The 16368-nt window shown below is 33.0% G+C and overlaps 1 protein-coding gene across 1 annotated transcript in view; it reads left to right on the top strand.

Moving 5' to 3' along the window:
* Positions 1 to 16368, top strand: part of LOC149424613 (uncharacterized) — a 371453-nt gene that overhangs the window by 315412 nt on the left and 39673 nt on the right. The window contains exons 6-7 of the mRNA XM_089631078.1: positions 4242 to 4465; positions 13768 to 14029. Of these exons, the coding sequence (XP_089487204.1) occupies positions 4242 to 4465; positions 13768 to 14029 (486 nt within the window). The remainder of the gene's footprint in view (positions 1 to 4241; positions 4466 to 13767; positions 14030 to 16368) is intronic.

The following is a 16368-nucleotide window of genomic DNA, read 5'->3' on the forward strand; positions in this document are numbered from 1 at the left end:
GCCTCTTCTGCTAAAAGGGTCCGCACTCTATTATTCTGTTGAAGATTTTATTTTATAGTATTCAAGTTAAATACTCTTACTTCAAAATACAATTGAATTATTTGGTTTACATTAGGGAAATAAGTGTTAATAATTAGATTATAATAGACTTACCGATACATCTTAGTGTCAACAATCCAAACAATTATAAGAAACAACCACACACACATGCAGTAAAATACTCATGCTGTTAGAAAAATCACTCCTTCCACACTAAATGACTTTAGCCGTGTTCGCGTCCCGACGATTAATTCTTGTTGACGCGCTTCCTAGTTTTTACTGACTCGACTATCTTAAAACGCTGACCGATCCTGATTATTCCTGACCGTCTCCCAGACCTTGAAACTCTGACCCCCTTGACTGTATTTGATCGTCTCCCAACGTTTTCAAAACCTGACTATCTTGAACCGCTCTTTTTAACCACGACTATCGACTTTCTTCCCCCGTTCTTCAACGCTAACTGTCCCGACCGTCTCCCCGCGCTTTCAAATCCAGACCCCCTCCCAAACCAACCCCCAAATCACCATATGCGATTTCTAATTTATGTTTCCTGAATTCTCGAAATTTCGTGTATCCAAGGGCAGAAACGCACTAAAAACCCTCATCAATTATGAGCTCTAGAACCCGTCACATTAATTTAAATCGTTTCAAAACCAATAAATTGTTACTTCTCAAGTAAACTGTCCAATTCTTTGTTCAAAGGATGAAACACGACTCCCCCAGCCCAGTGGCGTGTTGGCCTACCAGTTTTTAGCCTCTTTTCAAATTACCAACCTAATTCTAGAATGTAGTAAATAATTATGATGTGATATTTTTATTTTTTAAATCTTCTTGCGAGATTTTAATTTAATTAGGCAAATTCCAAACTCGTCCTGTTAAAATGTTATTTACCTCGCTATTCATAATTATAATTCGTCTGAATCCTTAGCAAATTACGTAACTATATTTAACGGCGTATTTCATACTTAAAAAGTCACTTAGTAGCATTGCTCAACCTAGTTGAATTGCTTCTTATTGATTTTGTTAGGGTTTTTTCTCTATCTGCCCCTTACACTTGGCAAATCCATTACTACTCCACTGAATAAAATCTAAGAATTCAAACGACCATCACGGAGGTCTGTGACGATACAGTGCATGTTCCTATTTTTTCTCTACCCTAATAAATCTAAACACTTGTTTTAAAATCAGTTGTCCAACATCTGGTAATCCCCTATGTCGTGAGACCAACTGAAAATTTCTTTCCCACCATAGTAAATCAATAATAAAAAAAATTATCCCAGGGCGAGTCCATCACAACCAAATACACCAATTAGTGGGATAATTTTTTTTTTTACTTTTTGTATGTGGTGTTTAAAAGATAAGTGTTTATCGATATGAAGTCCCAGGTATTTTTCACTAAAGCTAAGTTTTTTTTTAAAGTCTCTTTCTTGAAATTTGACCTTCCACCAGTGTTTAAAAAATAATAATTTAATTTGAAAACCTTCTATCCTTGTTATAGTAAAGAAAGTAGCTTGTGAAATGATGGAGGACTAGTACAGGAATTACACTCACGGCGCCCGGTACGCACCCGAATCACTTTTACCCTCAACTACTACATTTGTTAGTGTGTTAAAGATGTATTTAATACTACTTAAGTTATTACGTGGTACTATTTTTACTTGCTATGATCGAATAGCAACAACTTTTCAGAATTTGCTAACTGCTTAAGAAAATCAGGCTTTTGTTAAAACGGTTTTTGTTAAAAGTTGTTGTTTTGTTGTAAGGAAATATAAATAAATTAGTTTGAAATTTAAGATATAAGAAAAGAATTAACAATAAAATTACTATGACCATCTTAAAAAATGTTCAATCCCCCGTCCCCTTCGTTTAATTCTCTCACACCATTTATTTTAACAGTTTTTTAAGTGTATATTATTTAAGAATTTCACGGCCAAAAACATTATCGTGATTTATTGTTGGTGTATTTGCCGTGTTGGGTTTCTTCTAAGGATGGTTATTATACCCTCGTAATAATCCTCGGCTATAACATCGTAAAAATATACCACGATAAAGTTTTTGTATGTCTCTGTATTAATTTTAACGTAAATTTAATACACACCCTGAAAAGGGGACCGTCGGTCCTGAAAGATGTTAATTTATTAATAAAAAGTCGTTAAACAAAATGTTCAAATATTTTTCTTTTTTGCATATTACTTTTGAGAAACTCCGTATTACTTAGGGTTATATAAATCAAATACATTTTTTATACATTCACATTATGTCATTAATATTTTGTATTTCAAATAAATTTAATGACTTATAATTTATATAGAAAACATGTGTAAAAACATTTTAATTATTTTTAATTAAATTCATCAAAAAAATAATGCCTCGAAACAATGATACCAGATAAACTGTTGGAGTTTGAATTTACAATAATAAAACGTCAAAAATTTAATTTTCTTGAAAGTTTTGCGGCCTTGTCTGGGGAGAAATATTTCAATAGAACCAAAGAATATTTTTCTCAGAACAACGGCAAAAGAATCGAGCAGCGAAGATATTTAGCATTTATTGCGTGACATTATTTTTGCTCCGTGAATACAAACTGCTAATGAGAGACCGTTTTAAAGGAATGGGTTTGACATTCAAATTGATAGACGGGCCAATCAAGGAAAGGGAAACAAACCAAGTATGCGGAGTGGGGAGGCGACGTAACCATTACTCTTTCCGTGATTTGGTAATAAATGAATCTGACAGTATGCATGCAACTCGCATTGTAATAATCATTATTCAGTCTACAAATTTAAAATCTGCAAAGAATAACAAGTCCTTTTTATAATAGCGCGCAAAATGCTGCTGCATAAGAAACTAAAAAATCCAAATCGGATTAACAAAATTTCGGGCTTATTTCCAAAATTTCATATTTTTTTACAGTATTTAATGAGACACTTTTAAAAATGCGTCACAATTTTTAGGTTTAACTCATTTTTAGCGTCGATACGCCAAGCGGTTCGATTATAACCGAACCTTCAGAAAAAAAACCTGCCCAGAAATGATCCACAATGGACTATTTTTCTACGTAGTGTTTGGTTATTTCAATGTGCGCTGTTCGGCGGTCAATGTACTACTTTCGAATCTTCCTGGTGCCAGAACTATGGTTACGTGTTTTGCCTCCAGCCAGTCGAAATGATACCCAAAATTTATGTTGGGGCAAGTCCATCAATTTGGATGTCTATGGTCAAAAACCCAATGGTCTGTGGTGATAACAAACATTTTGCCCTTGGTGAAAATAAGTTTAGTAATGTAAAAATACGTTTTGAAAAATAATCATTTATCATTTGTTGACTAGGTATTTTCTAGGAAAGAGGGTGGCGTTCGAGTTCGAAATGCCAAATATTTTGTTCTTTATTTTATGAAAAATTTCACAAAAAAACTGAGTTCCAAAGTGGAAGATACTCTCAGTGTCGCTCTGGTATAAGTCCGCCATTCAGATTTGAATTTTCATCATTTCTGAAAAGCCAGGCCCTACCTCCATGTTCCTCGTCGTCTTCCTCTCCTCACTACCTTATCATAATATTAACAAATCTCATAATATTAACAAATTTCTTGTCTGCCTGCATGGATAAACATGTGCAAGTTGATGCAGTCTATACCAATTATAGTAAGGCCTTTGACAAGATCAACAACAACGTTCTGCTAAGAAAACTTGTTAATCATGGTATTCATGGAGATTTACTTCGTTGGATATCTTCAGACGTAACGAATAAGTCTCAGGCTGTCACAATGGGTAGATTTTCCTCCATCTGGAAAATTATCATTTTCGGTGTACCTCAGGGGTCCATTTTGGGTCCCTCGCTTTTTTCTATCTATAAAAATGATATTACGACAATATCATTTTTATAGATAGATTTTTTAGATTACCAAAATACACTAATTGGGGATGACATGGTCTCACTAGGTCAAGACGGTTGGTAGCGGTTAGCATTCTTCTGTGGTGTTCTCGTAAAAAAAATGACTTTTTTATTTATATTCATTGCTGAAGTGCGGTTATAGAGATGGGGTCCACTTTTAACTTTAAATATATCAAGTTTGTCCACAGTTAATTTTTTTTGTTGTTTGCAGTACCACGGTTGATTGGCGACTGTCTTACGATGCGGTCCACATATTAATTATCTTTATGACACCCAACTGAGATTTATCTGACAAGACTTTTATTATTTCAGATATAAAGCGTGCCCATGCCGCCGGGCGCGTGTGTTCGCTGGTGGGCGTGGAGGGCGGGCACGCGCTGGGCGGATCGCTAGGCGTGCTGCGCGCCCTGCACGTGATGGGCGTGCGCTACCTGACGCTGACCTCCACGTGCGACACGCCTTGGGCGCAGTGCGCGCTGGCCGACGCGATGGGTAACGCGGACCCGGACCACGAGGGTCTGGCGCCTTTTGGAAGGGTAAGCCGCACGTACTCACATTAATGTTTATAATATAATTATTTTTTATGTGAATACCGCACACCACCTGAAACCAGTGAGACTATGGCATCCCCAGTTGAGGTATGGTATGAGGCTAGTAGAGGATAGCGGGGAAGTACCTGGCTGTTCAGATCTGATCACCAAAAACGGTTTAAGCCATTTCAAGAAATATTTCAATATATTTCAAGCAATGAACAATTCAATGGCTTTCATAATAATATATTTTTTAATGACATTGTATTTAGTTTTAAGATCAAATCAACCCGTAAAACACAAACTTTTTTTAATTCAATACATCTATATAAAAAATATCTTTTAAAACTTCAATACAAACTAATATTTTTATTTGACTTAGTATTGAACGTTCCTACCCAGTAACTGGAGTCAACAACTCTGCCAACCTCGCCAAATGTCGATCAGGTAGAACCGACTGTAAATTCATATTTTAACTGGGTATTTGTCCGTGTGTGTGTACGTGATTAACACCACAACACCATTGACACCATTGTGAGCTGATTTATCCACATAATTTGCGTTGATCTCCATCTCAGTTTTGAAAATTTTATCCTTAAACTATTTCCTACAGTTTTTTGCTGCTATTTTTTTGTATAATTACAAAAATTTACAGAAATTTATTTGTAACCTAGATTCATCAGTTACTGTTGATGGAACTACTAATCTTCCATTACATTATCCTCGCAATTTTTCCCATCCTATTGTACCTACAAGTACCTGTCATTATTCGACTATACCCACGTTTTCGTGTGACATTTTACAACAATAAAAGTATATGTCGAACCAGTTTATTGATGAAGCCTGTTTGATGAACATCTCTTTGTTATCAGTGCTGTTATTGATATCAATTCAGGGTAGAAGCCTGTGCAGTGAATATGTTCGGTTCCCTCAGTGTCTCTCGTATCCAACCTGGATGTTATGAAAGCTTGTCTGTTAAATAAATCATATCTCCTGTGAGTGAAACCAAACATCAACATCCTTGAAGAACATCAAAGAGGTAAGTCGGTTTCCTTCCTTACTCCATGTTCACCATTTCCAACCAAAGTTGTGTCAACTTCAAAGTTCAAAATCAGGTTTTTTTACAGTCCGCTCTTGATTCGCCTATTGCAATCAGAGTTAAGATATGTTAGTATTATCGTACTTTTATTTCAATGTTTAAATATTACATTGATCGGAATAACCTCTGAAAGATTTTCTAATAAAATAAACTATTTATTTGTTTGTTAAGGGAGTGTAGTATAGTTATAACATTAGGTATATATCATGAAGTGGTTGAAAAAGGAGAGTTTACACACAAGAAAACTAAAATGAGAAAAACTACATTAGTTAAATATTTAAAGTTAATTTTCAATGCTTTGAGGGAGTCCATGGTCAACATTTTCAACTGTTGAAAATAACGTGACCTTAATCGAGTACCCTATTCAAAGATCACTTTGTGCATGTTTATTTGTGTGAATTGTAAAACTGGTCAAGTTTTTTTGTAAGTATGTTCAAATTTTTATGTAAGTTTTGATAAGTGTGGCAAAATATAATAAGAGAAAAATTATAAAGCAAAATAATAGAAGAAAAACATAACATTGTAGAAGAAAATATATAGTAGAAAACACACAGCAGAAAACATAACATAGCGTTCAAGATTTGCATTAATTAATTTATTCGAAAAAACAAAAGTGAAATTCAAATAGACGTATAATAAAAAGAAATATGTTGGCGTTTAGGTAAAAAAAAACATTGTACGTTGGTAACAGACTTCATAATATTATTTCTGGATAAAAAATATTAATAGTGTGTTATAAAACATATTATTAATATTCGTTCAATGAACCGCATGAATTAAAATAAATATGTTTTTATTTATTTTGTAAAACGTTTTGTTTATGTAAAATGTTTATTTTATGTTAACATATAATACAAGTTTGTAATAATGTTACACTGATATAATAGCTCGAAAAATATCTCATTGGAATAATTTTACTCTAGTGTAAAGTGTTAAAAAGGAAAAACTTGAACGTTCTTCTTAAGGAAAGTTGTTTTCAAGCAGTTTCTATCTTAGAAATTAATTTTGGGATGGAAAAGCATGACAGCTCGTGATGAAATGGAGACACGAAAACAATTAAAACTTTGTAATTATTCAAATATTTCTAAACTTCTGTTTGTTTGCGCTTCTAAACGTGCTTGGGGACTTTGTGTGGGGATAACCCACCTATTATTCACGGGCGCATTGAAATATAGGTTAATCACTTTCAAATGCTTCAATCTTCTAAAACGTTCCATTACAGAAATGCGTTTTGCATGAAGTCTTATTTTATTTTGATAATTAAATCAGCAACGTTCATCAACATCACTAATTCAAACAAGTTCAAACTTTCATCACTATCACTAATTCAAACAAGTTTAAATGTTCATCACCATTACTCATTCAAACAATTTCAAACATCAATCACCATCACAAATTCAAACATTCATAACCATTACTAAATCAAACAAGTTCAACCGTTCATCACCATCACTAATTCAAACATTTATCACCATTACTAATTCAAACAAGTTCAAACATTCATCACCATCACCAATCTGAAGTTTAGGCACTAATTTTAAAGATCTAAGGTACCAACTATTTATTATCAGGCCCTTAAGCTCGGAATAGAGTAAAAATTCAATTCCTAGCGAATCAAAAAACTGACTTCTTCCAAAGTTTTGTACATGAATAAACAATACTGTTAAAAACCCAAAGACGGTTTTTTTACAGAATTCGAACAATTTACCTAATGTACAAGTTCTACAGAAGTCTTTTTCAAGTTCTGTAACTATCCAGATACTGCGAACAGCCGGCCCATGATAAAATTGTAACAACAATTTAATTGGAAATTTGGAATTGTTCAAAGTCTGTTAAACAACCCGTCCTCATTCATGGCTAGCTCTGAATTGTCTGCATAATCTAAAGACATATTATTAATGTTATTTTTATGAAATATTCGACAATTTAAAAAAAATCTATTAATGCTGGAACCATAAATATGTGCAGTAACTATCTTTAATAAAACTTCTTAGAAACTACTCTTTTTCTAACTTATTGCGTTTTTTAGTTTATTTTGCTCGATAAAGCCGATTAAAATACCCAAGTATAAATAAGAACTTATCGAAAAAAATGTCTAAAATTTTTCTATAATTTCCATTTCCAAATATTAGTGTCAACTTAAGAGAGCGTTTAATAATTAAGAAGTAGTATTCTAGGTAAAAGCTAATTAATCATGCCATGTTCACTACGTAATTATAACAAGATTAGAAAACCGTTAAGTCTAAATACTTTGTGGATGCTGAAGTTTCTCCATTTCAAATTTATAACTTCGGCTTTAAGGAATTCTGCATACGAGTAATTGCTTTCTTACCTCAAATTTTCAGCTTTTCGCAAACTACTGAACCGTCGATTTTGAGTGATGAAACTTCAACAAAGATTGGGAAAAATAACATTTTGTATTTTTGAGTGATGAAACTTTAACAAAAATTGGAAAAATTAACATTTGTATTTTTGAGTGATGAAACTTCAACAAATATTTAAAAAAATAACGTTTTGTATTTTTCAGTGATGAAACTTCAACAAAGACTGGAAAAATTAACGTTTTATTTTTATTTTTGAGTGATGAAACTTCAAAAAAGATTGGAAAAATTAAAGTTATATATTTTTGAGTGATTAAACTTAGACAAAGAATGGTAAAATTAACATTTTGTATTTTTGAGTGATGAAACTTCAACAAATATTGGAAAAATTATTTTTTATATTATATTTAGCTATTTATTTGCGACTTTGATCAGGAACTGTTTTAATTAAACAATGCAAATACATCTGAACTGTTTTACAAATAATAAATAATTTTTCTGGCATTTGGAACACGAGGCAACTATAAATATGTTTTCAATTACATTTTTTTACTAAAAATTGGTAAACATGATTTTTTTAAATGGTTACAGATGGGTTTGGTGACCATATCTGAATAGCCAGGCACTTTCCCACCTTCTTCCCCCATCTCCTTTTCCTTCCCATACCCGCACAACATACTTATTTATTTATTGGTAAAGGTAAGAGACAAACAGCTTATACATAAAATATAAATATATACATGTTAAATACAGTCAAGCCAAAAAAGTCTCTTATATTATAATTGATTGGAGATGGAGTTTTATTGCAAAAAAATATATATATTAGGTTAGGAGGGTAGGAATAGGAATTTAGGATGAGGATAGGAGATGCTCTGGATACATTCCATACTATTGTATTAATTTTCGATCGTACGTGTTACTTCTAATCGATATTTGTGAAGTGTATTGCTAAAAATGTCTATGTTTTGAAATTTAGTATTATATTGGGCACATATACGTGGAATTGGTGAATTTTTTGTAAAGTTAGTTCTATATGTAGGTAAATGAAACAAATGGGATTGCCGTGTTGATCTTGTTGGAATATGAATATTTATTAAATTGGTTAGCTCTGGTGAGTCGAGGCCGTTGTTAAGATTTTTAAATAATAAGATTTGGTCAAAAATCAAACGTCGTGTATGAAGGGAGTTGAAGTTGTGGTAATTAATAGAATCGGTGAAATTTGAGAAATGTAAGTTTTGTTTATAATTAATGTGTTTAATTTTTTTTTTTGAATTTTTTCGATTCAATGGATTTCATACACTGGATTGGGGATGTCATAGTCTCATTGGCTTAGCAGGGAGCAGTTGAACTTTTGTCCGGTATTTATTTTCTTTTAACGTAAACAAAACTACTTATAAACTTAAAAAAACAACTGTAGTTATTTTTTGTGTATTAATAGTTACTTAATAGGCAGAATATGTTATTTGGAAAAGAAAAAATTTATGTAACAACGAATAAAACTAAATTTAGATTGATGACTTTAATATTTAAAGGTCGTTTTCATTGTAGTAGAACTTTGTTTTCTGTCGGTCGATCGGCTGGATACAGGATAGAGAGGTGTAATCTGTTTTTTTTTTTAATAATTTATTGCTCGTCAGTAATGGGTTACCCAAATTACCGGAAACTTCTTAAAGAGTCTGCCCACATAACTGGAGCGTACCATGACCGTGCTATGATCGAGCCACGAATTACGGAAAAGGAACAAAGCAACCGCAAGCGGCGTTTAATGCCTTTTCGTGCATCGTAACTTTACCATAATTTGCGGCTCGGTCATAGCACGGTCATGGTATGATCGGGCATTTGGGCAGACTACCTTATGTTGTATCCTCAACAAATCGTAAAATATTAGCTCCACATGCAGAAACAGTGCTTCTGATCATATTGTAATCTCTACTTTTGACAAAAATCTTTGTAGTAATGATGAAACAGTCGTTCTGAAAATATCCACCATTGGCCAAAAACGAAAAAATATTATACAAAAACCCCTACTGAACATATTACATGGCGAACACTTAGTTTTTCTGAATAATATCGATTTTGAACAAAATTGAACGAATAATATGGCATAAAAATTCCTTCTAAACACACATTTTTTTGATAAAATTAGAACTAATAATAACGAAAAATTTCTTCTGAACATAATTGTCGTATCATTTGTGCGAAAATTTGATTCATATTTTAAACCGAATATACTGTAAGTGCAAAAACTTCAATTATACATAGTAAATCTTTTCGTTAACATTGCTTGTAGCTTCTGTATCTATAGTCAATGTCAGCAGTGGCAGTATATTAGCTGGAAGTGAAAATAGAAAATCAGGTCAAAAGAAGTAGTTGTAAACATTTTTAAGCTCGTGGATAGTTTCCAAGACTCCAATTGAATCAACGGATGTGATACAACAAGGCTGTATTTATTACTTGAACTAAATATTGTTCTGACGTTTATACAGCGAATTGCTTCAAACTTAATTAAACAAAATCAAACATTTTTGTTTTCATCAAATTTTTCACGTTACCGTCCTATTTTAATTCATTTTTACCTAGCGAGAAAAAAGAACAAGCTCACAACGAAATATTAATTTTCAATGCATCATAAAAAATCAGTGATTTTATACAGATGGATGAACATTAACAATGGTGCCAAATATTTTTACAGATTTTCGTTTCTAATAGTATGATCTATCATTATCATATTTTGCGAAAATGCTTAATAATTTGACTTGTTGTTAAACCTGTAAAAAAATCTTTGACAATGAACTTATTCAGAGCGATTTTTTTATTTATGCATATCGGAAATATTTCCCTAAAATCACGTAGTATGTAACATAAAATAAGAAAAACTCATTTCGTTATTTACCAGGTACGCTCTTAATATTTAGGTTATTCAGCAGGGTTTCATATAATACATGTTCCGCGACTAATTTTAATTGGGAGACACTGCTGTAGTGCGTGCAACATGAAAAACCATATTTATTATGCTAATGGTGCTCTTACAAACACAACAAAGTCGTAAAACAAGCGAGGAAACGTAAAATATTAAACCCAAGTGTGATTTCCATTTATGAGGCTCAATCATCTGCCCCTGCTCTCCGGAGCAGTTTCAGAAGCGGTAGGATGCTTCCTATCGCATTAGTTTCCTAGTGAGATCTCTCTTTAATATTTCAGTCGATCCGGAGCACTAAAGAACCTTTTTACTCCCTTTTTCCTCCCAAACACCTTGAAAGTTTTCTTGTAATTGACTTTTTTCTCGGTGCTTACTTCTAGTAAAGATCCGACGCCGCTCTTTTTGGAGTTATTTACGAACTTGCTGGTTCTTTTCGATTCATTCCTAATCTAAACTAGAATTCTTCCAAAGATAGTAATATATAATGACATATCAAGGGCAAAGCTATTTCCATCGTTATACACCTTTGATGAAAATAATATACGGAATAGAATTAAGATAAAAACTTGACGATCATGAAGCTTATTCGTAAAAGCAATGTTTTTTTAATAAAAGGAGTGAACAGTTATCCGAAAGAGAAAATACAATACAGTGCAATTTATGAAAGGACGCCTTGAATGTGAAAAGTGAATTGCTCAGCAACTTGCAAAGGGTGATATATATTCGAGTAATTTGTCACGATGAAACGAGAATCATTCAAGGTTGTATTTTTGATTGTTCTTTTAAATTATTCCGAATGGAATACAAGCCTATACAACAACACGATCAGACTATCATAACTTAATAAATAAATCAAGGTATTGAAATTACCACTAAATATTTGTAAAGAATTTGGAAAATAGCACAAAATGATGAACAACCTGAAGAAGACGGAATTGATTGCGTTCCACCACTGAAAAAACTCCAATTACGAGAAAGATGCTCCCCGTAAACCTTAACGAGGCAAGAATAAATACTCATACATGTACGAACATAAAATACTTGAGGCACATTATTATTCAAGATCTATCGGACGATAGCGATATTGAACGACAAAAGAGAAGCCCAAGCATAGTGTCTAATATGATTGCCCGCAGATTTTGCAAATGCAGCAATACTGTTAAAACTGTACCGGTCTGTATACGTGTGAGACATGGTATCACTGCCAAATTTGTTCGATGGATCGACTCCGAATCCAATATAATGACGTCTGTAGAATCATATTTGGATACAGAAGATACGTAGATAGATAGCGACAACGTTTACGGAATGTTTACAATGTTTAGGACTAAATGAATTTGCCGGCCTGATGAGGCATCGGGTCAATGTAGCCAGGATGCGGCTAATGGCCTCTGCCAACATGGTAGTGACCGTAGCCTACCAGCACCAAGCGCCTCTCCTGAGTAAGCGCTGGGCCCAAGCTCATTCAAGACCACACCATATATAGTTGTCCTTAATTGCTAATTTATTTATCTTAGTTTTTGCATTTTTCACATTAGTGTGGGATCGCACCAACCTCCCTACATCTTGGAATAAAAATTATTATTTTTTCCACAGTCAGAATAATTTTAATCAATTTTAAAATATTTGTTAAATCCACTCAGTTACGGGAAGCAAAATGCGCAACGGCAACAGCAGCTCTCAGACTTTAAGATACTCTCAGTATCGCCGGGTTGAGAAAGCACCAAGTTTGGTCACCAGATCTGTATAGCCAGGTATTTCTTAAACTTTCTCATTCCTTTTCCTTTCTATCCCCATTACACTAAACTTCATTAGGGATGTCATAGTATTAGGATGACTCCAGACAGACAGTGCGGTAATTGATAAAGTTTCATTACTCCGCTTGTGTACATACTTATTATTATTAATGTTTGAATATCACCTCGTTTTAACTTAACATGAAACAAATATTTACGCCGGAAAAGATAGTAAAAGATGCATTAACGTTCAATTTTTTTTTCAATCAAAGTTCAAAATTTCCCTTGTCAAAAGATTTTATACTGCCATAATGGATTTTGTTAGTACGAAGTAACGTTTGCTGAAAGATTTCATTAACATCCAAATAGCACAAATTATTTAAATAACCGACACTAAAAACCTAATCACCTGTTTTGCGCATGCTTTTCCATCTCCCCCAACGTAAATAGTTGTTTCTTGTTGTAATTAAGAGTTCACATAAAAGAATTAATTAAAAAAATATTTTTTCGTAAAATAATTAATTTAACGCCATTCCATGTTCCATTAAACCTTAAGGCGTTTACCCTTAAGGTGAAACGTAACGTAGGTTATAATCTACGCTTTGAAGATGGCGTTAATTTAATTATCTTATAAAAATATCATTTTGTAAGTTGTGCTTTATAATACTTAAACGAATTATTTGTTTGCGTTCGTACATACGTAATATGAATATAAATTCCTTCAAGAAAGGCATACAAGTACAATATTGTATCGGTGATTCAATCCAATATTTGTATGCTTTTCTTAAAAGAATTGTGTTTTTATTTGGACAAAACTATTAATTCATATCTACGAGTATATTGCGTTTGTGATGGCGCTAACAAATAATTTATCTTAATATTTTAACCTGTTGTAGACAGGAGCATAAAAAAATAGTGGAACCTAACGTTATATTAGCCCATATTTTGTTTTTCATACATTTTTAGAAGAATTACAGTCAAAATTGCATCGAAAATTAATATTAATGTTAGCATGTTCTCAAAGTGACTCATCAGCGTTCCACTGATTAAAGCATAACTTGTAAAAAGTGTATTTTAATAAAATAATTAGATTAAAGTCGTCTAGATTATAATGTACGTTACTTTTACCGTTAAGTTGAAACGAAGTGTGACTTTAATAATTGGGTGAATTTAGGCACAAAGCGTAGAAAAGAAACTTTACAAAAAATATATATTTAATGTTGTTGTTTCAGCTGATCATCAAGGAGATGAACCGTCTTGGAATGATGGTCGACCTCTCGCACGTGTCGCAGAGCACGATGCGCGCCGCGCTCAACGCTACTGCGGCCCCCATCCTCTTCTCACACTCCTCGGCGCGCGCGCTCTGCAACTCCTCGCGCAACGTGCCCGACGAGGTGTTGCGACAGGTGGCCGCGAACCGAGGCCTGGTGATGGTCAACTTCTACTCCCAGTTCTTGGCGTGCAAGAATACTGCCGGAGTGGCGGACGCTATCGGTGAGAAATTCTTTTATGTTTATAATGAAAAATCAAACCGTATAATACATCCTTTTTAATCAATAGGTTGTATTTAATCTTTTTTTGAAGTGTCTGAGAATATAACCTTACTTCCCAGGGACTGGAGTCAACCAATCTACAATTCTCGCCAAATACCGATTGGGAAGGACCGATATTTATTTCGTGTATTAACTGCCGTAATGTCATTCGATTTCAGATAAATGCGTACATGATTGGCACCAATAAGTTGATTGAATGGATTGTCATCGACAACGAGTCTATCCGTGCGTGAAACGTGTCAACCGTGTAAAAAGGGAGTCCGGGTTATTGTGGTCATATATTATATGCATATTTTTACACGGTGGACATGATCAACGAAATACTATGTAAAAAAAGTATACTTAAATAATTAAAAATTATGGTGGGTTGGAAAGATGAATTCAGGCTATCAAAAAATTAAAACAATGTATTTTATTTTTTTAAATAATTATAAGCTATAATTAGTCGCCTGAAACATCAATAAAAATTGTAATATTTGACAAGTCCAAATATTTCACCAACAAATGTAGATATAATATGTCTTGACGCCATCTAGTGGGAAATTTAGCACTAACAAAGCCTTTCCTAGAAAAATAAATTTGGTTGTTTACAGGTGAAAAAATATAATAAGCATTATTTGTTGATTGAAGTACTAGTAGATATTGAATTATTTGGCGGGTTAGAAATTAGCCGACATAGCTTAGTGGTTCAGAGCACCTGACCGGACATCAGAAGGTACGGGTTCAATTCCCGTTGGCGGCATTGATTTTACTCGGGATATATTTTCAATTTGTATTGATATTTCAGACTATTAATTAGTGCTTATAATTATTTGAATTTATTTTGATCGATCAAACTACTTTGTAAAAATGGTAAGAAAAATTATTCACTACCAGATAATAGACGAATTTGTTTACGCACATTTGTTACGACATCAGGGAATATTCCGAGTTATTTCGAAACCGTATAAAAAGTCCAGTATATATGAAAAATATATTTTTTTAATTTCGTCCCCAAAATGAAGATATTTTGAAACTCACGAAGGAAATGTCTTTATGACTTTCAGCTTTATATCATTTCCCCAAAAGTGGAACTGCCTTGCTAAATGTACCAGTTAGTTGGAACTATAGTTTGGTATTATATATAAATATGTAAATAAAATAACAAAAAATAAGGGTTGTTTGAGTACATTCTAGTCTTTTCAGTTCCATGCAAATTCTTGAGTTGTGTGTTGGTCGCTCAACGCATTGAAAAGCAAGAACTCGAGAGCTTTTGATATCAAGATTCTTGCAAAACATGCTCGTAAGATTCTAAATCTTGATATTTTATTTGCAAAAATGTTCGTGCTTAAAAGACAAGAATTTTTAAGAAGCAAAAATAAAAATTTTCCTCTTGAAACATTATTTGGTACGTTTTGAGCAGCAAACTCGCGGCTGTCAAAGTCAAAGAGTTAGACGAAAGAACATGTTTTATTTCGTTCGCGAAAAATTCTCAAATAATTACATACATAAAATGAAATAATATAAAACTTGAAATGTGAACGAAGTCTTAAACATCCACGGAATTTACAGGAAAGAACGTCTAAAATTCATGCAGAATTCTCTTTTCTTAAATTCTTTGAAAAATGTCAAAAAGTTAACTACCAACGTGATGTAAATTTAGATAAAATTAATTTTATTCTTTTTTGAAGAAAAGTGGAACACATGATTAGTATATTTATAAATATGTTTTTTAGTGATATTGTTAGGTAATAAGAAAAGAAAAAAAAACTTTGGGCCTTGACATTATATAAATGAAAAAAAATTGTTTATTGAAAGCTTTTTAAATTTATGTAATTGTGTAAGTGCAATTTTATTATTCTAAATGCTGTAATAGACTTGTGATTCAATTCAATCAATCAATATTTGGAAATATTGGTCCCATAAGATACACGGACACGGAACAAGTACAATTTCACCGGACCATTTTTCAATGATAAGTTATTCAAGTCGAAATTATTGAAAATTTATTTCAGCGATGGCTGTACATGAGATGGAAAAAATCAACTAAGCCATGAGTTGGTCTTACACCAGGGATATACTGAAAGTATCTTCCATTCTGGGACGTTGCGCAAATATACTATATATTATTTTAAATGAATAATTTGTGAAATAACACAAATGAATAAAATACAATTTTCTTGCGTACGCTGGGACTTGAACCCACCACCTCCAGCTTGCTAGTCGATAGGCTGTGAATGCCGTATGCATACAGTAGATTGGATACAGATTAATAAAATAAAATAAATGGGTAACAAAATA

This window comes from Hesperophylax consimilis, chromosome 4, assembly GCF_061612785.1.
Source record: "Hesperophylax consimilis isolate HC1 chromosome 4, BYU_Hcon_1.0, whole genome shotgun sequence".
NCBI lineage: Eukaryota > Metazoa > Arthropoda > Insecta > Trichoptera > Limnephilidae > Hesperophylax > Hesperophylax consimilis.